The following is a 27,900-nucleotide window of genomic DNA, read 5'->3' as shown; positions in this document are numbered from 1 at the left end:
CATCCAGTGCCTGAACAATGTCAGACAAGCCCCCCCCCCCAGCATACAGCCACTTAGACACTGCAACTAGCAAGGAAACAGCTGCTTTGGTAGTGAGCATCCATTTACATCCCCCAGCTCTTGTCCGAGGCAAGCATAGGCAAGAGAAAAGCAGGAGGTGGCGATGCATGTCAGCCTCCTGGCCTCCTGCATTCCTGCTGTAGGACTATAAAACAAATAGGGTGCATTGACCTAGCACATTACCACCAATTTTATTAAATAGATAAGTGAATATACTCACCAACGCATAAGCTTGACAAGCGCATCACAAAATACAGGCGAGACTGCTTCCAGATCCACATCGCCAGACTGCGTCCAATACGGCTTATGCATCATCTGATTAAGGGGGCTTGTCCCTTGAAACGCATCAGCTCTATTGGAAGCAAAAAGGTCTTCGCACGTTACCAGTCTAACGGTGTGGATCTGGAAGCAGTCTCATCTGCATGTTATGATGCCCTTGTCATGATCATGCGTTTGAGTATATCACTTGTTTTATTTAAGAAAATATTATGTGGCTAACGTGCTTAAATCGCATGCCCTCGCTTTGTTGTTTATGTAGTGCTACTTAAAAAGGATACCCATAGTCCTGAGGGGGCAGCTACTTCTGTAAACCAAAGAAGCGGCCATTACACCAAGTTTTGAAACACCATATTCAAGCCCAGGAGGATGACTTTGGATTCCTGCTATAGGTGTATGGCCCAGGCTATGAGACAGAAACAGGCTCTTGCTAGCAAACAATTTATCTCCTTGCTGGCTTTGGCGTTTTACAGGGCACCTAGAAAGATCGGTTTAAAAATGATTAGTCAAGCTGAAGCGCCATGAAAAGGCAAACCAAGATAGTTTGGCTTGGCAAAGGTTTATGGCTAGCATGACTGTCACCTAAGGAAAAAAGGAAAGCGTTGTGCCCCCCACTGGGGACCCCGGGAGGAGCACCGGAGGTTAGCACGAGGCCTTGGTAGCACCCCCTCTTCCGGTGCAGGGCATGGGCGTTCACGGGCCATCCCCGGACTATTTTCCCCCTAGTGGCCGGGATTGACACAGAATAGGTGACAGGTCAGAAGGGAGACAGCGGACCCAGTTGGCCGCTGTACGGCTGGTAGCTGAGACCTTACACCTGCCACAGTTGGCGCAGTAGGGTCCAACACTCTAAATATATGTACAACCTTCATAATGTCTTACTGACGAAGAGATCAAATACTTGTCACTGTTAAGCGCAAGTTGTGCAATGTTTGTAAAGCTGTGACTGAATCTAATAAAGTTTTCACAAAAAAAGCAAACCGAGATTTTGTACTTGTTCTAAAAAAAAATGGCAGCCAAATTCTGAATGGTGGCAAAGGGCACCAAATACACCTCCACGGGTTCTTTGATTGCCCATTATATGCCCCTACAAGGCCTGAGCAGTGATACTTTTGATCACCACGAAAGTAAGTATTTAATTATCCAGTTATTTTACTCATGGAATACAGAGCTCATTTGTTACAATGAAGTGGGAGTTAATGATTGATCTGCGCAAAGATAATTTTATTTTGCAGTAAAACAAACATGCAATTATCCAGCGAGACATTGCAGAGGGGAAGGGGAAGAATCCTGGAACCTATACAGCAAAATATAATTAGCAGGTTAACCATATTACTGTCCGTGAGCGAGGCATGAATTTGCCAAAATGAATTAGTAAGAGTGGGTTGGATAAACAGTACTCGGAAACGGCACATACATTCGTCGGAATTAATCAGATTACGGGCAAGATTAGCAGGAGAAAATCCCATTACTAGAAGGATGGATTGGATAGAAAACCAGTTCACAATTTCTGACTGCCACTAAAGATCCATGTCTGCTATGTTTTCTCTGACCAAATCTCAGCTCAGGGTTCATTAGGAAAAAAATAAAATAAAAATTACAGCATCCAAGAATTTACCTTAGCCATCAGAAAACTGCATATGTAGGTCTTATGTAAAAGATCTAGGGCCATATTCTGAGTAAAGTTACGATGGAGTATCTCAGGATACTCCATCGTATCTCTCTTTTTTGGCCCGTGTATCTATGCGAGTGATTCTTAGAATCATTTTCGCATAGATACACTGAAGATCCGACATGTGTAAGTCACTTACACTGTCGGATCTTAAATGTAATTACTCCGCCGGCCGCTAGGTGGCGTTTACGTTCAGGTCTCATTTGTTTATGCAAATGAGCCTGATACGCCGATTCCCGAACGAATTTGCGTCGCGTAACCGTCGCTTACGTCGTTTGCGTAAGGTTACCCCTGCTATATGAGGGGTAACCTTACGCCAGTCCCACGTAGGCCATGTTAAGTATAATGTCGGGTCCGCGTTGTGTTTTCCCGTCGGGTACGTCGTTTTACTAAGTCGTTCTTGAATACGACTTTACGTCAATGACGCACACGTCGGCGTCATTGACGTTTTACGCCGAGAACTGGAGCATGCGCACTGGGCTATTTTAAGCCCGGCACATGCGCAGTTCGTTAGAATCGGGGGTGCGCTTAATTTAAATAGAAGCCGCCCCCTTGGACATACGCGGGGATACGCCGGGCCAAATACACTCCGCCGCCCCAAACTACGGAGCAAGTGTTTGGGGAATACAGCACTTGCTCCTGTAGGTTGGGACGGCGGAGTGTAAATGGCTTACGCGCCGCCCGCCGGAAATCTACGAGAATATGGCCCCTAGTTACCTGGCTGTCCTGTCCATCTCATGGCTCATTTACTTTTCTATTAACGGACCACCAAACAAGTAGGCAGACTAGTTCTAATATCACTGGCTATATGTTTCTTTGTTACATAATGTACTCAAACCAAAGGGATCAGCATGACAGTGTGACTTGTCTTTCAGTAAACTACATTACTGAGGAGCTGCTGTTGTATGCCGGTTTTCTATACAGAGTCCGGGAACTGCCAGCATTTGGAGTTAGACAATTACCAGTGATGTAGCCAGAGGTTGGTTGGAGTCCATGGAACTGCTGGTCATGTTTCGCTCTCTCCTCCACCGTAATGGCCCAGATGTCCAAATTCCCAGCTTGGGGGAGAAAAAAAAAACACACACAAGGGAATAAAATGAGATGGATGTAAAGTAGGTGACCATTTATTTAAAATTTTCAAACAGGCACAAACAGAAAGACATACTTCCAAGCCTTTATATTTTTTAATAAACATGTCAAACTTAGCTGCTCTGTATAACGTTTTTGTACAAGGCAGCCCCGATCCTCCTCTTCTGAGGTCCCCGCCCCAGGCTCCTCCCCATTGGAGAGTGCCCCCCATAGCGGCTTTCTATAGGGGTACTTGTGTGGCCACAATCCTGAGCCGCCCTGTCTGTCTATAGACACAAAGCAGCTTATTCCCGACCCCAGGTCACAGAATTCGACAGCGAGAGTCAATTAAAGGATCAGTAAAGAATTTTTTTTTTTTTAAATAACAAACATGTTATACTTGCCTCCACTGTGCAGCTCGTTTTGCACAGAGTGCACCCAAACTGCTTCTTCTGGGGTCCCTCGGCGGCTGTCTCGGCTTCTCCAGGTAAGCACTCCACACCTTAATGCAAGCGATCTCGCATGGTGTGGAGTTCCTGCGAGCGCGCTCCCGTGATACAGCCAGTGGCTATTGCCGCTCACTGTATCGCTCGGCCCCACCCCACGTGTCATTGGATGCGATTGACAGCAGCGAGAGCCTATGGCTGCCCCGCTTTCAATCCATCCACTCTACCCAATGAACGGCCAGGGTGAGCGATGAGGAAAATGACTTGGGCGAGCGTGGGACTTTCGAGGGCTCAGGTAAGTATAACGGGGTGCGGCATTGTCAGAAGTTGAGAGAGAGAGAGAGAGAGAGAGAGAGAGAGAGAGAGAGAGAGAGAGAGAGAGAGAGAGAGAGAGAGAGTAGTGTAGTTTTGTTTTTACTTTAATGTATAGAATGCATTAAGGTAAAAAACCTTAGCTGAGCTCCAGGTTAATTTTTTTTCTTGAGAGAGTTCACGTGATCAGCCCAGGGCCAGGGCCAATCAGCACTGTCCAAACAGAGGGTCAGGGGTCTTGCAGCCCCATAGGACAGTGAGTAGAACAAATTCTCCTCTTACAAGCTTTAACCGGACACTGATAGAAGTCACAAGACTGCTCAAACTGCTTAAAAAGGCGATTAGCAGTTTATAATTACTAAAGCAAGTGCATTTCCATGCTCTGTGAACTGTGGGAGACCAGATATAGTGAATGCAGAGTCCTAGGAACACTTTAAAGCAGGGCTCTCAAACTGGTGGCCCTCCAGCTTTTGCAAAACTACAAGTCCCATCATGCCTCTACCTGTGGGAGTCATGCTTGTAACTGTCAGCCTTGCAATGCCTCATGGGACGTGTAGCTTTGCAACAGCTGGAGGGCCACCAGTTTGAGACCCCTGCTTTAAGGCTTTACAACCACTTTAAGAAATGATAGATTTGTGTGACAGTAGTAAAGACCTGCAGTATATTATCAGCTCCTGAATACCATTTGTTACAAAGGCTAAATCCATTTGTGTCCACACACTCTACTGGCTTGCCGCCACATGAATCTAACATTTTTCATTTTAATTAGTCACATGGCTAGAACACATGCAAATGCAACTGCGCTGATCGATGATCGCTTCAGCTCCTGAGAGAGAGAACAAAAACAATAACCCCTGTACATCACAATTTTTTCCTGGCACAGGATTCTAATAAGCAGATCCACTGGTAAAAACAGCAAACACATGTATAAATGCAACCAGTGCACCAAAAGTAAGAATAGCCATGTATTTTTCTATACCTCGTGTTATGTGAATTTTATCAGGAGAAAGACAGTGAAATCTGAAGTCAGTGGCGGAACTACCACCATAGCGACCCACGCGGACGCTATGGGGCCCCCAGCCGAGTGAGGATCAGGGGGGCCCGGCAGGAACGTTGTTCCCGTTAGCAGCTGTGGCTGCTTACACACACACTGCTCCAGGCACGCTCTGCCAATGAGAGCACACTTCCGAGGGATCCCCTAGAGACTTCAAAGCTCTGACACAGCCGAAGGGAGACCGGGGATGCAGAAGATTTCATTTCCTGCCTCTGTGCCGTGCCGATTTCTGAAGATGAGGTCAGGTAGGTGGAGAAGCATGGCTTTCTATGTGGAGGAAGGAGGGGGTGAGAATTCCTGCCTGGAGCAGTTTATTTTAGTGGGGAGGTTAAGGAAAGGGGGTGGGTTTGCTTTTGGAGAAGGACCCCCCTCCCCCCTGTAAGTTTCTTGTAGAGAAGTTTACAGGGGGTGGTTGGCAGGGATTTGGTTCTGGGTGGGAAGTTTGTTAAATGAAGGGAGATATTATTTAGCATTAGATATGAGGGAGATATTTTTGCCTTGAGGTGTGATCAGAGACAGGGGGGTTAATATTGTGGGGATATATGAGGGAGGGTGGTGTTTTTCAGTGGGGAGTTTTGCTTGTGGGGGTTCTTAAGCAGTAGAGGGGGGGATTTTTTCCTTTAGTTCACACTAATGTGGCTCTGCAAGGTGTATTTTGTGTTGGCATGGCAGCCCATTTATACTGTGTGGGCTGCTGTGCCTCCTTAAATACAAAGAAAAGGTCAAAAGGACCCTCCACCATTTCTGGAGTCGCAGCCCGCACAGGAATCGCAAATGCAGAGCAGTTCCCACATCGCATGTCTCCTGTCGGCAGTTTACACTGCCCCATAAGAACTGCTGGGAGTGCCAATTAAAACTTTAATGGCACCCCCAAATCAGTTCGCATATCGCAGTGCGATCTGCAAATTCGGACAGGAATTGAATCACATGGGTGGGAACACCCAGGGCTCAAGTCCTGCGGGAACTCATGGGAACAACGTTCCTTTACTTTTTCCACAGCAGGAATGCCGTTCTCATTGTCAAGGTGCCCCAACCTCCCCTACCTTGGTCCTCCTATTCCTCCTCCTCCAGCGGCCGCTGTTACAAAGTCCCAGCTCTAGTGATGGGTGAACACTGATTCATTGGCAAATTGAATCAATGTGATGTAAATTATAGGAGCCGGGACTTTGTTACAGCGGCCACTGGAGGAGGAGGAGGTGGACTGAGGGAGGGGAGGACGGGATGGCGCTGGGATATTCAAATCCCAGATTCAGACACATGCCAGGCTTCATTGCTAGACACAGATCAGGCTGCATTGCTGCACACTGATTAGGCTGCATTTGATGGACACTGGCAAGGCTGCATTTCATGGGCGCTGATCAGGTTGCATTTCATGGGCACTGATCGGGCTGCATTTGATGGACACTGGTAAGGTTGCATTTGATGGGCACTGGCAAGGCTGTATTGATGGGCACTGATCAAGCTGCATTTGATGAGCACTGGCAAGGCTGCATTGATGGGCACTGATCAAGCTGCATTTGATGGGCACTGGTAAGGCGGTAAGGCTGCATTACTGGGCACTGATCAGGCTGCATTTGATGGGCACTGATCACGCTGAATTGTATGGGCACTGGTAAGGCTGCAATAATGAGCACTGATCATGCTGCATTTGATGGGCACTGGCAAGGCTGCATTGATGGGCACTGAGGAGTGAGTGGCCCAGGGCAGGCAGCCTGAGGAGAGGGGCCACAAGCCGGCATACTCAGCAATCCCAAACTTACTCTTCTGCACAGATTAACACATGTGTGCATACGCATTGGGGCAGCAGGGGTCCCACACATTGGAGCCTGAATAGAAATATAGTGCAGAAGGAGTCCCAGTTGTTGCAACTTGTTTTAGAAATTCCCTGCGAGGGAACCATTATCACACAGTGTGGTGTGTTTTATTGTTAGTATAGCATACAGATTAAATTATTTTGTTGTTACATCTGTGCTATATTTATTTGTTTAATGCATGTGAATGTTAGATGTGTCCTCAACTCATAAACTGGCGCTTCACAATAAATATTGCAGTTTATTCATTAAAAAAGTAGTACATAAAACATACATATGCTGTGTGTATGTATATATATAGTAATCTCATGTTGTGAAGGGACATTTCTAAACACGTGCCACTACTATAGACACACAGCAGGTACCATATTTAAAGGATTTTTTTTTTTTCACTTTAAGCATCATTAAAATCGCTGCTCAAGAAAAAAACTACAGTTTTTAAAACGTTTTTTTCCATTGATACATGTTCCCTGGGGCAAGACCCGGGTTCTCAAAGACGTTTTCCAACAATAACTTGAATATTGGGCTTTAAAATGAGCACTTTTTTGAATTCGAACGTTCGAGCACGTTCGCTGCATGGAGCACAGGTCACGCTGCATGGGGCACAGGTCACGCTGCATGGGGCACAGGTCACGCTGCATGGGGCACAGGTCACGCTGCATGGGGCACAGGTCACGCTGCATGGGGCACAGGTCACGCTGCATGGGGCACAGGTCACGCTGCATTGACACTAGGGCGGCTCTGGGGGGCCCCATACAACATTTTGCTATGGGGCCCTGTGATTTCTAGTTACGCCCCTGTCTGAAGTCACAAAAATGCAATAGTGTTTTCTTAAACCACTTAAGACCCGGACCTTTAGGCAGCTAAAGGACCCGGCCAGGTTTTGCGATTCGGAACTGCGTCGTTTTAAGAGACAATTGCGCAGTCGTGCAATGTGGCTCCCAAACAAAATTGGCGTCCTTTTTTTCCCACAAATAGAGATTTCTTTTGGTGGTATTTGATCACCTCTGCGGTTTTTAGTTTTTGCACTATAAACAAAAATAGAGCGACAATTTTGAAAAAAATGCAATATGTTTTACTTTTTGCTATAATAAATTTCCCCCCCCCCCCCCCCAAAAAATATAAAAAAAAACGTTTTTTTTTCCTCAGTTTAGGCCGATACGTATTCTTCTACCTATTTTTGGTTAAAAAAAAAAAATCGCAATAAGTGTTTATCGGTTGGTTTGCGCAAAATTTATAGCGTTAACAAAATAGGGGATAGTTTTATTGCATTTTTATTATTTTATTTTTTTTTTTACTACTAATGGCGGCGATCAGCGATTTTTTTCGTGACTGCGACATTATGGCGGACACTTCGGACAATTTTAACACATTTTTGGGACCATTTTCACAGCAAAAAATGCATTTAAAATGCATTGTTTATATACAAAGGAAAACCTTAGTTAGACTTACCGGTAACGGTATTTCTATGAGTCTTTCAGGACAGCACCTGGAGAGAGCGCAGCTCCACCCACTTCCCAGGAAACACTGCAGTCAATGCTATAACTTCCGCCCCCTTCCACCATGGCCTCAGTTGTTCACGAGTACCTCCGGCCACGCTGAAATTAGATAAGCAGAACATAGAAACTACACACATTAGCATATATATATATTATCTTTAATAATAAAAGGGCGGGTTATCGGTGCTGTCCTGAAAGACTCATAGAAATACCGTTACCGGTAAGTCTAACTAAGGTTTTCTCACCTCGTCTTTCAGGACAGCACCTGGAGATGATAACCGAGTACTTACTCTAGGGTGGGACCACCGCTTGCAGGACCTTCCTGCCAAAAGACTGCTCTGACACCGAGAGCAAATCCATCCTATAATGACGAGCAAAGGTGGAAAAGCTCGTCCACGTTGCCGCTTTACAGATGTGTTCTGGTGAAGCTCCAGCCCGTTCTGCCCAGGAAGTTGCCACCGCCCTAGTAGAATGGGCCATTACTCCCGGAGGGGGATCCAAACCTTTAGCTTTGTATGCCTCATGGATAGCCATGCGTAACCATCTAGCCAGAGTACTTTTGGAAGCCCCATGCCCCTTGCGGGATCCTGAAAACAGAACGAAAAGCGAATTCGCCTTTCTGAACTCGCTAGAGACCTCTAGATAGCGTCTAATGCATCTCCTGACATCTAAGGAATGGAATTCCCTCTCCTTCTGACAAGAAGGAGTTGGACAAAAGGTAGGTAACACTATTTCCTGCGTCCTATGAAATACTGACACTACCTTCGGAAGAAAACTCGGATCAGTTCTTAATACTACCCTATCAGGGAAGATTGACAAAAAAGGCTCCAAAACGGAAAGCGCCTGAAGCTCGCTAACCCTCCTCGCTGAGGTGACCGCTACCAAAAGCACCAATTTTAAAGTCAGAAACTTTATAGAGGCGTCTACCAGTGGTTCGAAGGGTTTTTTAGTCAAACCCCCCAGGACCACTGATAAATCCCACTTGGGGAAAAATTTAAACGGGGAAGGCCTAGCCCTGGCTAAGGCCTTAAAAAATCTGATGACTTAGGGCTCTAGAGATAAACGTCTCTCTAGAAACACTGACAAAGCCGCCACCTGTGCCTTCAAGGTGCTGGCTGCCAGACCCTTATCCATACCGTCTTGTAAAAACTCCAAGACGGAACAAGTATTCAAAGGAGAATAATTTTTACCTTCACACCAAGAATTGAAAACCTTCCAAGTCTTGAAATAGATGGCCCTCGTGACCTCTTTCCTGCTACTAAGTAGCGTATCTACCAAACGTTTGGATAAACCCTTCCTGCTAAGAATTAGCTCTTCAGTAACCAGGCCGTGAGCCTTAACCGACTCACGTCTGGATGAAGTAGAGGGCCCTGAAAAAGTAAATCTCTTCTGACTGGTAGTACCCAGGGGTCTTCTACTGCCAGTTCCAACAGACTCGAAAACCAAGGCCTCTTGGGCCAGTACGGGGCTATCAGGATCAGAGTAGTCTTCTCCTCCTGAAGCTTCCGTAACACTAAGGGAATGATCTGAACTGGGGGGAAGGCATAGCACCGGCGGAAGGGCCAGCGTTGAACCAACGCATCTAGACCCTCTGCCTGGTCCATTCTGTTTAGAGAAAAATAAGCCGGAACCTTGGCATTGGACTATCTGAGGGGTTCCCCACCTGTTTATTAGCTCTTGGAAGACCTCCGGGCATAAACACCATTCCGATTCCAGAACCCTCCGACTTAAAAAGGCTGCCAGAAGGTTTAGGCTGCCTTTTAGGTGTACTGCCGATAGGGAAGCCAAGTTCACCTCTGCCCAGGACAGAGTCTGTAAGGCCAGATTGAGGAGTACCTTGCTTCTCGTGCCCCCCTGTCTGGAAACATACGCCACCGCTGTGGCGTTGTCTGACAGAATCTGGACATGTTGGTCCAGAATCAGCTCCTGGAAGGCCCTTAGCCCTAACCAAATGGCCCTGAGTTCCCTCCAATTGGAGGACCTTCTGGACTCTTCCCTCGTCCAAGATCCCTGTGCCATCTGCCCGTTCAGGTGAGCACCCCATCCCCACGAACTCGCGTCCGTAGTTAGGACCCTTGTAGTGGGGAAGGACCAAGACAGACCTAGGCGCAGATTTGCCTGGCCTCTCCACCACCAAAGTTTCCTCTTCACTGAAGACTGAACTCTGAATCTCTTCTCTAGGGATTCCCCATGGGTCCATTTCTGAAGGATCACCTGTTGTAGGTTCCTTGAATGGAGACGAGCCCACTGTACCGCCGGAATGGCGGCCGTGAGTAAGCCCATTGTGGACATGGCTGAGCGCACAGAAATCGGCACATTCGTCTGAATTGTCTTCACCGCAGCCTGAACTTTCTCTATCTTTTCTTCTGGTAGAAAGATCTTCCCCTGAACAGAGTCTATAGCGTATCCTAGAAAGACTATCCTCTGGGAGGGCACTAGATTTGACTTTTCTTTGTTCAGGATCCAACCGAGCCCTTCCAAATGAGCCTGGGTCCTCCTCAGGTCCAGGAGAAGCTGCTCCTCCGACTTGGCGAACACCAGGAGGTCGTCCAAGTATGGAATTATAGAAATCCCCCTGAGCCTTAGTGGTGCCAAGGCCTCTGCCACCACCTTTGAAAAGACTCTGGGAAGAGGAGGAAAGGCCGAATGGGAGGGCTCTGAATTGAAAATGTCTCACTCCGCTCTCTGTTCTGATGGCTAGGCGCAGATAGCGCTGGGAGGAAGTCCTGATCGGGACGTGCAAATATGCATCCCTTAAATCTATTGATGCTAGAAAGCACCCCAGGGGAAGAAGCTTTCTCACCGAGTATATAGAATCCATGCGGAATCTCTTGTACCGGATAGCTAGATTCAGGACTTTTAGGTTTAAAATTAACCTGAATTTGCCCGACGGCTTCCTTACTAGAAATATATGGGAATAACAGCCCTCCCCCTGTTCTCTCTGGGGTACTGGCGTAATCACCCTCTGTTGGAGAAAATCCTCCACCAATGCCAGCATAGCCCGAGACTTCTCTTGCTCCCTGGGCAATTGGGTCACATAAAACCGCGACGGTGGTTTTCCCGAGAACTCCAGTGCGTATCCCTCTGCAATCAGTTTGAGGACATACGGACTGGACGTCGCCTCTGCCCACTGTGGAAGGAAGGCTTGAAGCCGACCTCCCACAGCTGGGAGACCGTCACTGGGGCTTAGCGGGCTGGCTGGGGGAGCGAAATAACACCCCAGGCTTCCCGCGGCCCCTCTGGGACCGCCAGGGTCTACCACCCTGGCCTCTTTGCGCCTCCTTAGGACCCTTGGTTTGGAAAAAAGGACGAAAATTTTTCTTGGGCCCCGAATCTACCTTTTTTAAAGGAAGAGCCTTCTTTCTATCCGCCGTCCTATCCAGGGCGGTGTCTAGCCCTGTGCCAAACACCAAGTCTCCTTCAAAAGGTAAACCACACAGTTTCAGCTTAGAGGCTGTGTCCCCCTGCCAGGTCTTAACCCATAAGGCCCTTCTGGTTGAATTTATCAACGCCGAGGATCTGGCGGAGAGCTTCACGGATTCAGCAGAAGCATCCGCTATATAGCCTACCGCTTTCATAAGGACTGGAAAGGACTCCAAAAGCTCTCTACGAGAGGTACCAGCCTCAATGTGACCCTTAAGCTGATCCAGCCAATGTTCAAGGTTTCTGGCCACCACAGTGGATGCCATAGCTGGCTTGAGATTAATCAAGGAGGTATCCCAGGCTTTTTTGAGCAGGCTATCTGCTCTCTTATCCAGGGGATCCTTAAGGGCACCTGTATCCTCAAAAGCTAGGTCCGTATTGCGAGAAACTTTTGAGAATGCTGCATCCAGCTTAGGCCTTTTATTCCAGGCCTGCGTTGGATCCTCATCGAAAGGAAATCTCCTTTTCAGAGATTTAGAAAAGAAGGGTGCCTTCTCCGGGTCCTTCCATTCTCTTTTAATTGTTTCGGACAATACTTTATGTACCGGGAAGGTACGATGTTTTACCTCATCCAAACCCTGGTACATCCTGTCATGCAAGGACAGCTGAGTCGCATCTTCCTTAATGTTTAGGGTAGAATGAATTGTCCTTAATAGGTCATCAACCTCCTCTAAGGACAGTTTATAGCGTGAGGAAGAAGTATCCCTTTCTTCTTCATCCTCCGCCTCTGATCCTGAAACAACATTTTCAGGTTCCTCCTCCTCGGACTCACTGTCTAACCTTCTAGATGTGGAGGGGGTACTGGCCCTGGCCTTAGATCCCTTAGTCGGACCCTTGTCCAGGAAGGAGCGAAAAGACTGGAAAGTCTGGTGCAACTCCTCCCTAAATGAAGAGAGCAACTCCCCCGTTCCCTTGACGGTGGGCTGCTCAGAGGCCGAACTAGTAGAGGCTTCCCCCCTGACAATCTCCGCAATACAAGTCTTGCATAAAGGTTTGGTCCAGTTCCCTTTAAGGGAAGCTTTACAAGTAGCACACCGCTTCTTGGAAGGAGGAGGTTCTACCACTTTAAGTTTTTCTTTAACTTTCTGAAACGACACAAAGGACAACAACGCTATGTTTAACCTTTGTGTGCCAGACCAGCAAATCACCAAGTGCACACAGCTAGTGAACAAATAAAAAACAGAACCCATCACCGCTGTACCAGAAAACTACACACACCCACAGAAGTGACTAGGGTGAGTGAGGCAGGCTCCCCTCCCCCGAAGGGGCAGAAAAGAGGGACATAACACCCAGGTACATTGACCACCGCTGGGTCTCCTACCTGGGCCGGGCTGGTGCTTGTGGCTCCTGCTCCCGCCACCTCCGCTGCGTCTTCTGGCTCCATGGTCCCAGAACGCTGCGGGCGTGCGACAGCTTTTTAAATTTCCCGGGTTCCTCTCGCCGCTGCGAGACCCGGAAATAGCACCGCCGAGGCTCACTCCTCCTCCTGTGTTCCAGGCGGCCGGAACCGGAAGCCGCCACGCGCCGCCGGAAGTCCCGCCTCCACCCGGAAAGGACGTCACTACGCCCTCCGCTCCGGAGCCTCGTATGCCGGAAGAACGGCACCTGACCGCCCCCCCGCAAGCTACGATGCCCGGACTAAGGGAGCGGGACCTCCAGCAGCCTCTGTCCTCGCCGGACCGAAGAGGAGAAGTACCCGACCTTCACCCGCGCGTCAGGGGAGAAGTCGAGTCCGCCTCCTAGAGGATCACCTCCTAAAACCTAAAACACCGGTATGCTCAAACAAAAACCACCTTCCCCGCCTGGGGAGAGAACAGCACACCCCTGGTTCCCTGCAGCGCTTCCACTATGGCCGGAGGAAACACTACAACTGAGGCCATGGTGGAAGGGGGCGGAAGTTATAGCATTGACTGCAGTGTTTCCTGGGAAGTGGGTGGAGCTGCGCTCTCTCCAGGTGCTGTCCTGAAAGACGAGGTGAGAAATATTAGATAAGGATAAATCAGAGAGGGGGAGTGCAAGCAAAGTAAGATGCAATATCCAGTGATTATATGCAGTTATTACAAAAAAAAAAAGAGTACAGTAGCGTGAAGTCTACAGACAGAATAAATTATGGGTGTAGGGAGAACCAAGTATTATATTATCATCCCATTGGAAGTTATTATTGGGGGAGAGACCAGTATACCCATTTGTATATAATTCTTGTTCAATACCATGTCACACTGTATAATGTATTCTGTATGTACTGCAATTCTGTCATGATTTAATCTTTCCAATAAAGCTTTCGTAAACAAAAAAATAAATGCATTGTTTACTGTGAAAATTACAATTGCAGTTTGGGAGTTAACCACAAGGGGGCACTGAAGGGGTTATGCAGGACCTAATATGTGTTTCGAACTGTAGGGGGGTGTGGCTGTAGGTGTGAAGTCATCGATTGTGTAACCCTATAAAAAAGGATCACACGATCGATGACGCCGCCACAGTGAAGAACGGGGAAGCTGTGTTTACACACAGCTCTCCCCGTTCTTCAGCTCGGGGACCGATCGCGGGACTCCAGCGGCAATCAGGTCCGTGGGTTCCGCGGTCCAGGAGCTTCGGACCGCGCCGCGGGCGCGCACCCGCGACCCACGGCTGGGTAATAGCACAGGACGTACCTGTACGTGCATGTGCCCAGCCGTGCCATTCTGCCGACGTAAATGTAGTAGCAAACTGCTTTTTATTTACTTCTATTTTAGGTCGAGAACTCATTTAAAAAATGTCAGGAGCCGCAACGCTACAGGTAAGGCCTACCTGTAGGTACAGTAATTATCCTCCTGAACGGCATCAACAGCGCATGCGCACTGTGCCATCAATGGACAGCATGTCATCACACAAACCCAGAAGGAAAACTGGGGGATGGAATCTGTCTGCTGGCACAGCGTGCTGCTGGAGGGCTTAGTTTTAAGATTGTGCCCTCCGATTCCTCCTGTATTGAATCGTAATATAACTGTACTGTCTGCCCTCGTTTTGTAAAGCGCTGCACTGGCACTATATAAATCCTGAATAATAATAATAAATTAGAGATTACAATGCGTACCTTAGCATTAACAATCAGGAATTCTTTTGAGAAAGCCAAGTATTTTAGCTCTACTTGTTATTTAGGTATCCCAGTGAAAATGTTAAAGTGGTTCTAAAGGCAGAAGTTTTTTTTATATCTTATGCATTCTATGCACCAAGATAAAAAAAAAACATTGTGTGCAGCATCCCCCCCTAATACTTACCTGAGCGCCATCTCGATCCAGCGATGTTGCACAAGAGCCTCAGCTGTCCGTAAACTCTCCCTCGTTGGCCAAGACAGCAGTGGGCGCCATTGGCTCCCACTGTTGTCCATAAAAGTCAGTGAGCCAATGAGGAGAGAGAAGAGGTGGGGCTGAGAACAGTTGTTTTCTGTGGGGGCACTCAGGAGGAGGGGGCTGCTCTGTGCAAACCCACTGCACAGAGCAGGAAATTACATTTTATAAAAAAAACAAAAAAAAAAAAAAACAACTTAAATCCACAGGTATCAAACTGGCAGCCGTCCAGATGTTGTCAAACTACAAGTCCCATGAGACACTGCAAAGCTAACACTTACATGACTCCTACAGGCAGAGGCATGATGGGACTTGGAGTTTCGTAACAGCTGGAGGGCCACCAGTTTGACACCCCTGCTTTAATATTACTGATCAGACACAACTTTATGATCACCCACCTGATACAGAGTAGGTCTCCAAACCAGCCCTGACCCCTAGCAGCATGGACTCCACTAGACCTCTGAAGGTATGCTGCGGTATCTGGCACCAAGCCATCAGTAGCAAATCCTTCAAGTCATGTAAATAGTGTGAGGCGAGGCCTCCATGGATTGGACTTGTTTCTCCAGCACATCCCGCAGATGCTGGATTGGTTTAAGTTTTGCAGAATTTGGGAGGTCAACACCTTGAACACATGTGTTGTGTTTCTCATACCATACTTGCAGAGTGGTAGGGGGCATTATCCTGCTGAAAGAGACCACTATCATTAGGAAACACCATTTTCATGATGGGGTGTACTTGGTCAGCAACAATGTTTATGCCGTACCTGTCGAGTAACATTCACATAAATGGCAGGACCCAAGGTTTCCCAGCTGAACATTGCCCAACACAAACTTCAGGGGGCAACATGTTTACTTGCTTCCCAATATCCCACTAAAGTTCAGATGTCATTGTAACAAAATAAATCAATGAAATTCACTTAATCTGGCAGTGATCATATAGTTACAGCTGATCATTGTAAGCTTTAAAGGGTTTGTAAAGGAATTTTTTTTTTATCTTAATAGCTTCCTTTACCTTAAAGCGGGAGTTCACCCGAAAAAATTTTTTTTAACATTAGATTGAGGCTCATTTTGTCAAGGGGAATCGGGTGTTTTTTTTTTAAATCGAAGCAGTACTTACCGTTTTAGAGATAGATCTTCTCCGCCGATTCCGGGTATGGTCTTCGGGACTGGGCGTTCCTATTTGATTGACAGGCTTCCGACGGTCGCATACAGCGCATCACGAGTAGCTGAAAGAAGCCGAACGTCGGTGCGGCTCTATGCGGCGCCTGCGCACCGACGTTCGGCTACTTTCGGAAAATCGTGATGTGATGTATGTGACCGTCGCAAGACTGTCGGAAGCCTGTCAATCAAATAGGAACGCCCAGTCCCGCAGCCCATATCCGGAAGCGGCGGAGAAGATGCAGCTCTAAAACGGTAAGTACAGCTTCGATTGTAAAAAAAACACCGGATTCCCCTTGACAAAACGAGCCTCAATCTAATGTTAAAAAAAAGGTTTTTGGGTGAACCTCCACTTTAATGCAGTGCTGTTTTCATGTCCTCATTGTTCGTTTTTGCTCTCAAGTTGCTGCAATTCTTCTCTGATCTCCACACTTCCTGGTTGTCTGTTTCCTGATAACCACAGTACTGGGAGCTTTCTCTCTGTGGTCACTAATCAAGGAGGTGTGATTACTGTGTGCCTAGTTTTTAGTTTCGTTTTCCAAACCATCACTGCTCTATGGCTCTGTATAGCACAGAGGCAGGAAATAACATGCAAAAACGAAACTAGAAACTACAGGTACATTATATGATTGAATTTAATCTATTTTTAATCGTTTTTAAAAGGAATCAGTTAACTAGTATGTCTCTATACCCTGAAAACAGTCATTTCAGCAAAAAAAATGTTTCCTTTAATTGTCATTTGAAGATAGTAACACAACAAAAAAAAAAAAAACAGAACATGTATATACTCAAAATAGACAATGTGCAACAACTCTGACACAAGTGACAGCAAATTATGTCTTGTGTTAATGTGAAGCATTCAGATTGGACATGCTCTTACCCCCAAAAGGACCTGCTGCAAATTGAGCCATTTTGGTGCCCGTTTAGCTGGCTAGAAAGTGCCTGCAAAAGAAGGATATAAAAGATCTCATTAATTGTAACCCAATCTATTGTGAAAAAACTCAAAACATATAGACAACTTATAAAAAGAGGAGGCTACCCAATACAGTAAAATCTTGGACTGTGAGCATAATTTATTCCGAAAACATGCTTGTAATCCAAAGCACTTGTATATCAAAGCAAATTTCCCAATAAGAAATAATGAAAACTCAGATGATTCGTTCCACAACCATTTATTATTATTTATTATAGGTCCTTCAGTTTATAGTCCATATAAAAAGATTTTAGCAATGAGATTGTGACCATAAAATGTCCGTCCACAAATGGAAGCCTCCACAAGGGGATTAGAAGCAAAATCCAACAGGAGCTACAAAGCATAAGAGAGAAGAGAGGCGCCTCTAAGTGTAGCAATTTGTTGCTAAATGTTGCACCTTCATTAAACGTAACCATATTGCTACACTTAGAGGCGCCTCTTTTCTCTTTTAGGCCGGGTTCACACCTATGCGAATTGAGTGCGGATTAAACCGCATCCAATTCACATAACATTATTAAAAAACATTGATTTTAAAAGCGGGGGGTTCACCCAAAAAAAAATGTTTTAACATTACATTCAGCCGAGTTGTCATAATGACAAAATCGGCTGTTTTTGTTAATTTTATCCCCGTACATACCGTATTTTCACCGTCGCTTCATTCATTCATTCCAGGTATGTCTTCTGCGGGACTGGGCGTTCCTAACTGATTGACAGGCTTCCGACCGTCGCATACTGCGCGTCACGAGTTGCCGAACGTCGGTGCGCAGGCGCCGTATAGAGCCGACTCGCAGTCCGGCTTCTTTCGGCAACTCGTGATGCGCAGTATGCGACGGTCGGAAGCCTGTCAATCAATTAGGAACGCCCAGTCCCGCAGAAGACATACCCGGAAGCCACGGTGAAAATACGGTATGTACGGGGATAAAATAAAAGAAAATAAAAACAGCCGATTGTCATTATGACAACTCGGCTGAATGTAATGTTAAACAATTTTTTTTGGGTGAACCCCCGCTTTAATTAGGCTGGTTCACATATGTGTGATGCATTTGCACTGCGCATTGCCCAAAAAACGTGTGCGTAATCTAGGCATTGCGGTGCGGCTCAGGTACGAATTCAGGTTCATTATCTTCTATGAACACGCATCCGATTCGCACATGTGTTAATTTCTCATCAGGATTTCTCTCATTCTCCTTAATACACTTCCCCCCTCCCCCTCCCCTCTCCCAGGTCTCCAAAATCGCAGCTAAAACGGAGATGATCTGCTGAACAGCTCTCTTATCTCTTTGCAGAGAGAACAGAGCTGGAATTCGCACCGCACAAGTGTGAATCCAGCCTTATAATCAGTTGTGACATGACACTACTTGTATATCAAGACATCGCTTGTATATCAAGTCAAAAATGTATTAAAAATATTTGCTTGTCTTGCAAAACGCTCTCAAACCAAGTTACTCGCAAACCAAGGTTTTACTGCATTAATATTTCCAATGTGAAGTCTGGTTGCCTCATTCACCAACTGGCCTCTCAAATACCCCCTATACCCCTGGGCAACGTAGCTTCACTCCTACACCAACAGAAACTGTCATCTCCACTTCTCATTGACTGGATTATAAAATAAAAACCTGCCATGAAAAATGTCCCTTCCCCTCTTGTATGACTGTAGCCGATGTGAAAACTTCAGCTTAGGTGCACCTATTAATACTATACTGTATTTGGCAGAGAATAATGCAGAAACAAAACAGTTAGAACTCACAACCTATTTTTGTGAATCACTAAAAACAAAGAGGATAAGAACAGAATACAATATGAAATACAGGAAGGCTGGGTTCACACTGGTGCGACATACGCTCCAACGTTTTGAGCACATGTCGCATGATGTGTACACATCAATGGTTCCCTATGAGAGCCGTCTTAAAGAGAAAGTAAACCCCCCGTTCAAAAATATAAAAAAATACAAATCCTGCAAGACAAAGGCATAATCAGCTAGTATGCATAGCATGCTAGCCGATTATGTTTTACTTACCTCCAATCGAAGCTCCCCTGCAGCAGGCCACGTCTCCCCCTCCAGCCGCCATCATGTTGTCCTGGAGTGACTTCCGGGTCTCGCGGCTCCGGCGCGGTGATTGGCCGGAGCCGCGATAACGGCACAGTACAAACTGAAGCAACGGCACATAGTGTCATTGATTCAGATGGCTTAAAGCGGAGCTCCACCCTAAAGTGGAACTCACGCTGATCGGAACCCTCCCCCGCTCCGGTGGCACATTTGACACCTTTCAGGGGGGAGGGGGGTGCAGATACCTGTCTAAAGACAGGTATTTGCACCCACTTCCGGCCACAACAGTCTCGGGCAGACTGCGGGCATGACGTCACCCATTGACCCCCCCCCCCCCCCCGGTTGTGTGCTGGGAACACTCAGATTCAAGTACACAGCGGGAGCCAATCGGCAGGCGCAGCGTGACTCGCGCATGCGCCGTAGGGAACCGGGCAGTGAAGCCAGAGCGCTTCACTTCCTGGTTCCCTCACTGTGGATGGCGGGGGGAGCAGTAGAGTGCTGCAGACGTTGCTGGACTCCAGGACAGGTAAGTGTCCTAATATTAAAAGTCAGCAGTTGCAGTATTTGTAGCTGCTGACTTTTACAAAAAAAAAATTCAGAGGACATCAGATTTAAGTGCGCATGTGCCGCATGACGTTGGCACATGCAAATACAGGGATATCTCCTAAACCGTGCAGGTTTGGGAGATATCCTAGTTAGCTACAGGTAAGCCTAGGCTTACCTGTAACATTAAAGGGGTTATAAAGGTACAATTTTTTTTTCCTAAATAGCTTCCTTTACCTTAGTGCAGTCCTCCTTCACTTACCTCATCCTTCCATTTTGCTTTTAAATGTCCTTATTTCTTCTGAGAAATCCTCACTTCCTGTTCTTCTGTCTGTAACTCCACACAGTAATGCAAGGCTTTCTCCCTGGTGTGGAGTGTCGTGCTCACCCCCTCCCTTGGACTACAGGAGAGTCAGGACGCCCACTAACACACAGCTCCTTTCTCTATCTGCAACGTAGAGAGAATCCTGACTCTCCTGTAGTCCAAGGGAGGGGGCGAGCACGACACTCCACACCAGGGAGAAAGCCTCGCATTACTGTGTGGAGTTACAGACAGAAGAACAGGAAGTAAGGATTTGCAAAATAGAAGGATGAGGTAAGTGAAGGAGGACTGCACTAAGGTAAAGGACGCTATTCAGGGAAAAAAAAAAAAAGATTGTACCTTTACAACCTCTTTAATATAGGCTTACCTGTAACATTAAAGGGGTTGTAAAGGTAAATGAGCCCCCGTTTTACTTACCTGACCGTTCGAAATTCCCTTGCGCGTTCACGTGATGTTCTTGGTTTCCCAGTCTGGCAGTTGATTGGCTAGGCGGATTGATAGCAGCGCAGCCATTGGCTGGCGCTGCTGTTACTCACAGCGGATGACGCAGCGCGCCAGGGGGCGGGCCGAGTGATACAGTCGGCGGCTATGGCCGCTGATGTATCACGGGAGTGCGCTCACAAAAGCTTTCCACCATGCGAGGGAGCTCGCATGAACGAGACAGCCGCCGAGGGACCCCAGAAGACACGGATCCGGGTCACTCTGTGCAACACGAACTGCACAGCGGAGGTAAGTATAACATGTTTGTTATTTAAAAAAAAAAACATTTCTGCCTTTAGTGTCCCTTTAAGTTGTAAACAAGTGTTTACAACCACTTTAACTGGTCCGACTTTAGAAAAGGTTCCAGCACTACTTTGACCAACTTTGGTCTGGTTTCAGCCCATTCAATATCATTGAAGTCGGATCCTCATCCTAACCATTTGACTGGTGAAATCCAACATGGCGATTACAATGCAAGAAAAAGGAATTTATGTCACTCTGGGATTGTTTTGATTGGTCAAAAAAAAAACAAGTCGGACTAACAAAGTCGGAGCAAAATCGTATCCCATTCATTCAAGTAGGATGGAAGTAGGACAGTCAAATAACAGTCGTGTGGTAAAAGTGTGAACCCGGCCTAAAAAGTAACAAACTGTGTAAAATAGAAATAAACTGCAGGAACAAATAGATGCACTTGCAATACAATAAAATAAATAAAAGGCCACAATTGCTTCAACCTTCAAGTTTCATATATGCCCTCTATTGAAAATAATTACATTTTGTTTACCCAGGTACACCAGGCTTGGATCAAGGATTAGTCCAGTAGCGTCACCACCGATGCATGCGCTCTGAAGGTCTTGCATACCATGCTGGACCCTCAGAGCCTGTGCCGTAAACTACATGCACGGGAGTCACATCATTGAGTCACACTCATGTAGCCAGAGGCCACGAACCCGGAAGAAAGACAGGGGGGGAAGATGGAAGCCCTCTCAGTGGTGACAGGGCAGCGTTGGAGGGCTCTCTTTTAAAAAGGCAAGTCTCTCATGATTAGGTTTGAGCTCCGGCGTGCTCGCAAAGCCCAGGTGCAGAGCCCGCCAGGAAGTCGGCACTGCACTGCGCTAATCACAGGCAGCGAGACATTGTCCCGATGAGAGGCTGCACAGATCGGTAAATGTCTCACTGCCTGTGATTAGCGCAGTGTCAACTTCCTGGCGGGCTCTGCAAGTGGGCTTTGCGAACACGCTGGAGCTCATCCTTACTCATAATGTGCTAGTATGTGATGCAAACATTACGGCAGATATTTTTTCCCCGCCCCCATCTGTAACTGCAGTTTACTACCGCTTTAAGGCAAATCACACTGAACTTTGCCAACTGCTGTCACTAAAATTCTTCATAATATAGTCTAGCCTGCCTTGAATAAGAAGCAGGGCACCTTATTAACTATTATGTACAAGCCTGATGGAAGACCCAGCATACAAAAGACAACGAAGAGAAAAGTAACACAAAAGGCTCAAACAAAAGCTTAGTGATGACAAAACGAGTTGCTGGGAAGATGCCAGTACACTGTGTGAGATGTTCATGGCATTCACCAGGCGCAGGAGATCGGAACCTCAGCTAGCTTTGTATGCAAAGCTTTCCTTTGACCAAAAAAATAAAAAACAAAAAAAAAGGTATAGCCAAGCAACCCTACAGGTACTAACCAGTCAAAAAGACGACTATGTATAGGTGTTTAAATACATAACTATGCAGTACATATATGCGCATTTCCATCTCGTTAAAGAGGTTGTAAAGGAAAAACATTTTTTCCCTAAATAGCTTCCTTTACCTTAGTGCAGTCCTCCTTCACTTACCTCATCCTTCCATTTTGCTTTTAAATGTCCTTATTTCTTCTGAGAAATCCTCACTTCCTGTTCTTCTGTCTGCAACTCCACACAGTAATGCAAGGCTTTCTCCCTGGAGGGGAGAAAGCCTCTTGAGGGGGAGGGGGCGAGCAGGCAAGTCGGGACACTCCCTACTTTGCAGATAGAGAAAGAAGCTGTGTGTTAGTGGGTGTCCTGACACTCCTGCTCGCCCCCTCAAGAGGCTTTCTCCACACTAGGGAGAAAGCCTCACATTAATGTGTGGAGTTACAGACAGAAGAACAGGAAGTGAGGATTTCTCAGAAGAAATAAGGACATTTAAAAGCAAAATGGAAGGATGAGGTAAGTGAAGGAGGACTGCACTAAGGTAAAGGAAGCTATTTAGGGAAAAAAAATGTTTTCTTTTACAACCCCTTTAAAATATGCATGTTGTTGATCCTGTCAGATTGCCATAACTTTCTGTAAGGAGACGACAACTCCGAAATCCTGAGCGGTGTTGTCAGTACTGCCCAAGTTATCCCCTACTGGGCTAAAGAACACCTTCCAGATCCGTTATATAAACGGGAGGGGAATGAGAAGAAGACTGGACAGGGTTGACCACAGGGATTTCAATACAGCAGAGGGATTGTGTTGTCACTATGGTAAAAAGGAAGGCGCTGAGGGTATCTCTGGAAGGATCGCACACACATGCAGTATCTCTCTGTATTACATGCACGTCCCATGTGACTTTTTCCCTTTTGAAGACCATGCAAATATATAAAATACCTGTGGTTCTTCCAGAAATGTTCAGAGTGCCAAACAGGCGCTCCCTCCGTAATTTTTCAGATGTTTGGTTAGCTCAGAATAAAGAAAGATTTTAAGCATTTATACCAGTAGAGTTACACATAACATGCACTCATCTTTCCAAACCAACTGCAAAGGCAGCCCAATTCCTTCTTTCCAATGTTTCAAAGCAAAAAGCCTGCCCTGCCCAGCAAATCAAGTATAACGATATACATTTTCCATCTTTGGTGGTCCAGAGAGGTAGGAGCTTACAATGCCGACACTGTGACCAATCAAAAAACTGGTTGAAAAGCGATCGATAAAAAACAGTTTAACCGCTGCACGACCATTTACGTCGGCAGAATGGCACGCCTGTGCATATGGACGTACCTGTACGCCCCTTAAATTTGTGCGATTGCTGCCGGAGCTGCAGAACGGAGGGGGGGGGGATGCCTGTGTAAACAAGGCATCTCCCTGTTCTGCCCAATGACAGGACAGTGATCTACTGCTCCCTGTCATCGGTAGCAGTGATCACTGTCGTGTCACCGATAACTGGGGGGGCGCGCTAATGGTTAACCCCTTTCCTGGCAGTGTCATTTACACAGTACCCAGTGCATTTTTATAGCACTGATCGCTGTATAAATGACAATGGTCCCAAAATAGCATATAAATATATATATACATATATATAATTTATTTAAATACACACTATAATTCTATCCCCTATTTTGCAGACGCTATAAAAATCAATATACATACATTATATATATATATATATATAATCATTTTTTTTTATTTATATTTTGAGGGGGGGGATATTTATTATAGAAAAAAGAAAAAAATATTGTTTTTTTTCTCCAAAAAAAAATCCTTTTTTTGTTTATAGCGCAAAAATAAAAAAAACGCAGAGAAGGGGATTTAAGGGTAACAAAAAAAATAGTTCTCTTAGGTACACAGCTCATTGTTTTCCCACCACCTCACCTTCAATGAGGGGGTGGGCAAACAAAAAAAACAGGAGTAACTAGGCAAAAGTGCCAACCACCCAAACCTTGCAGCCAAAACAAGCATCCGACGATACGAACACAGCAACTTTGTGAAATTTGTTAAGTGTGCACAAATGACCAGGTAGTCACCTTGCAAACTTAAGACACAGGCGTCAAAACTCCCAAGAGGCACCAATTGCCCTGGTGGAGTGCACCGTAATAGGGAAGCAATTATCCTGATCCCTAATGGTATAACTGAGCAATAGTCAGCCAAATCCCTTGGGAAATAGTGGCAGAGGAGGCCACCAGATGTTACCTGGGGACCATTCATGATCACAAAAAGAAAATCCGACCTCTGGAAGAAAGTCATAGCAGACAAGTATACATGAACCACATCCAAGGAGTGCAGTGCAACAGCCTTAGGGTGTAAAGGACAGACACACATTCAGGTGGAACTCCAGCATATCCCTCAGAAGCAAGGAGGGACACAGATGGAGAACCACCTTATCCCTGAGTAAGACCAAATAGGGAGGCTTATAGGATATAGCCGCTAGTAACGACACCCGCCGTGCTTAAGTGATGGTGACCCAAAAAGGCAACTTTTGGAGATAATGTAAATTACAGAAATATCCCGAATACTCTCAAAAGGGAGGCCTATGGAGTAGTGAAAGAACCAAGTTCAGGTCCCACGATAACAACAGGGAACGCGTGGGAGACACCATCTGCCGAACACCCTGGATGAAGGTACCAATCAAGGGTCGTTGAAAGAAGACCGCCTTCAATGGTACTTAAGGCAAACTTTCGGTCAACTGCCTGTTGGAGAAAGATCAAAAACCAGAGGCACCAAGGAGAATGGATGAACACCCAGAGCCTCACACCAGGCGATGCAAGCCTTCCATGTGCGATGATACATCCTCCGAGACTTGAGGAGCAGCCCAAAACACAGTCCAAAGTTTCTGGCGCTTGCCCATCAACACTTTGGCATGTGCCAAGTCGAGAATCAGACTCCAGATTTCTGGTAAGGGAATGTCAAAAAAAAAATAAACACCTGTGAGGGAATGATGAGATTACTTCCCTCAGATGCTAGCACCCCCGTGACACCTACTAACAGCCGTGTAGTGTGGGTTACAACTGTGTGTGGCTGCCTGTCTTTCCGATCGTATGATGAGCTTCTCAGTGCGAAGGATCATGTCTTTATTTAACCCATCCACAATACTGCACAGCTAGCCAGGGAGAGAAGGCGAGCGCTATGGGAAGACCAGGGGGGGGTGCGGATAGTCTGCTAGCAGGAGGTAGAGGTGGAGAAGAAGATGCAGGAGGATTAGTATCAATCAATCAATGCTCCCCTCAAAGCCGTGCCTGGGGCACATGCTCCCCCTAGTTTCGATCCTGCCTCAGGCTAGCAGGAGGTCTGGAGCCATTGATTCTCCAGACAGTTGGCGACTTCTGCACACTGTGAGCATCAGCTGGACTGACTCCACAATGTAATTATACGTGGCCTACCACTTCGTGGCTGAGTTGCTGTTGTTCCCAGTTACCGTATTTGCCGGCGTATAAGACGACCCCCTAATTTTCCAGGTGAAAAATTGGTTTTGCCATATACTCGCCATATAAGACTACCCCCTTCCTTCTAGTCTTTCTGGAAGCTGAGGGGTAGCCAGAACAACCGCTGACAGAAACAGGCTTTTTTCAAATCTCACTGTGCCATTCCATTACATGCCCCACTGTGCCATTACATGCCCCACTGTGCCATTACATGCCCCACTGTGCCATTACATGCCCCACTGTGCCATTACATGCCCCACTGTGCCATTACATGCCCCACTGTGCCATTACATTACATGCCCCACTGTGCCATTACATTACATGCCCCACTGTGCCATCACTTGCCCCCACAGTGCCATCACTTGCCCCCCACTGTGCCATCACTTCCCCCCCCCCACTGTGCCATCACTCACGTTTTGCAGCTCCTGGCTTCCAGGCCGGTGACAGTCTCAGTCTGCTGCGAGCGTCCATGATTTGAAAGCCGCGCCTTCTTCTCAGACTGTCCTGTGATAGGCGGAACACAAATTTTCCCAGCAGCGCCTCCGTTCTGTGTTCCGCCTATCACGGATGTCCTCTCGTCCGAGGATGAGAAGGCATCCGTTATAGGAGGAACACAGAACAGAGGCACTGCTGGGAAAATTTGTGTTCCGCCTATCACAGGACAGTCTGAGAAGAAGGCGCGGCTTTCAAATCATTGATGCCCGCAGCAGACGGAGACTGTCACCGGCGTATAAGACGACCCCCGACTTTGGATGCATTTTTTTTCCATCCAAAAAGTAGTCTTATACGCCGGAAAATACGGTACTTTTACTTTGTTAAACCACCAACAGTTGACCGTGGAATATTTAGTAGCAAGTAAAGTTCAGGGAGGGAATATTGCACAGGTGGCAACCTATCACAGTACCACGCTTGAATTCACTGAGCTCCTGAGAGCGACCCATTCTTTCTTTGTAGAAGCAGTCTGCATGCCTAGGAGCTTGATTTTATACACCCGAATCGAATGATTTGGAGGGGTGTCCCAATACTTTCGGCAATATACAGTAGTGTATATCTAGAGCAATATGCAGTCAGAGGTAAATGACCAGAATGCAAGAAGTCTGCATTCAGGCTATTCCGCCTGGGTGCATATTGCCCTAAATCTTAGAACCACTTAGTGCCCCATCCAAGCTGCAGCAGCTTTCAGACTTTTATAGTGTTTTTTTTTTTTTTTTTATGCTGCCGGCAGCAGAACCTGTGCCTTTCATTTGCATGAAAACTGCTAGAATCTTATGAATAAGGCCTTAAAGAAACTAGAAACCGCCAGCTGGAATTAGGAAGTGTAAATCCAACAGGAAAAATTAATAAATGCAGAGTTCGTATTTTACCCACTTTGACAAATGAGTGCCCAATATGTCGCATCAGAAAACATTCATTCTATTTCAATAGTTTTTATTATTAATTCGAAAAGTAAAAAAAAAAAAAGAGAGAACAGCAGTAGCAGAGGATAAGAAGATACCTAAAATAGGTAAATAAAGCATACCTGAGAATGCTCTCAGGGGGTATGTTGGCATACAATGTGCAATGAGGTCAGAAATGGTTATCAAGGAATTCAAAGGCAATTATCAAATATTGCACAATGATGTCGCAGAATGATGGCCCAGATTCTTGAGCAGTTCAATAGCTTGTCTCAAAGGAAAATGTTTAAAATGTTTTAGAATTGGCTGGGTGTCAAAAACCTAAATCAATAAAATGATCCACATACATACACAGCCACCATAGAGAGACCAATGTCTGCAAAGGATGCATCCCGGTGACCCATCTGGAAGAAATCTGTTCTTACAGGTGTCCTTGGGAAGTCGTGGTTGCCGATCACACAGCACCTTGAAGAGTAGTTCCATTTAGAGAGAAGCTCCGACTGCCAAAAAATCTACAATAAAGTCCTGCCACTGCACCGCTGACCATGTGGGCTACAGCTGGCACGGAATGAACTGCTTTCCTCTTATGTTTGTGAGTTCCCACTTCGTTCTCATTCATATTAACCACTTTAGCCCCAGACCATTTGGCTGGCCAAAGACCAGAGCACTTTTTGCCATTCAGCACTGCGTCACTTTAACTGACAATTGCGCGGTCGTGCAACGTGGCTTCCAAACAAAATTGGCGTCCTTTTTTTCCCACAAATAGAGCTTTCTTTTGGTGGTATTTGATCACCTCTGCGGTTTTTAGTTTTTGCGCTATAAACAAAAATAGAGCGACAATTTTGAAAAATAATGAATATTTTTTCCTTTTTGCTATAATAAATATCCCCC

At 46.3% G+C, this 27,900-nt stretch overlaps 1 protein-coding gene across 3 annotated transcripts in view; it reads right to left on the bottom strand.

Moving 5' to 3' along the window:
- Window positions 1–27,900, bottom strand: part of ITSN1 (intersectin 1) — a 266,243-nt gene that overhangs the window by 194,372 nt on the left and 43,971 nt on the right. For all 3 annotated transcript variants that reach the window (XM_040338914.1, XM_040338913.1, XM_040338912.1), the window contains 2 exons: window positions 16,985–17,046; window positions 2,971–3,066 (listed from right to left, as the gene is read on the bottom strand). In XM_040338914.1, the coding sequence (XP_040194848.1) occupies window positions 2,971–3,066; window positions 16,985–17,015 (127 nt within the window). In that variant the 5' untranslated portion in view covers window positions 17,016–17,046. The remainder of the gene's footprint in view (window positions 1–2,970; window positions 3,067–16,984; window positions 17,047–27,900) is intronic.

This window comes from Rana temporaria, chromosome 2 (assembly GCF_905171775.1).
Source record: "Rana temporaria chromosome 2, aRanTem1.1, whole genome shotgun sequence".
Lineage (NCBI taxonomy): Eukaryota > Metazoa > Chordata > Amphibia > Anura > Ranidae > Rana > Rana temporaria.
This window is presented reverse-complemented; position numbering and strand designations above follow the sequence as displayed.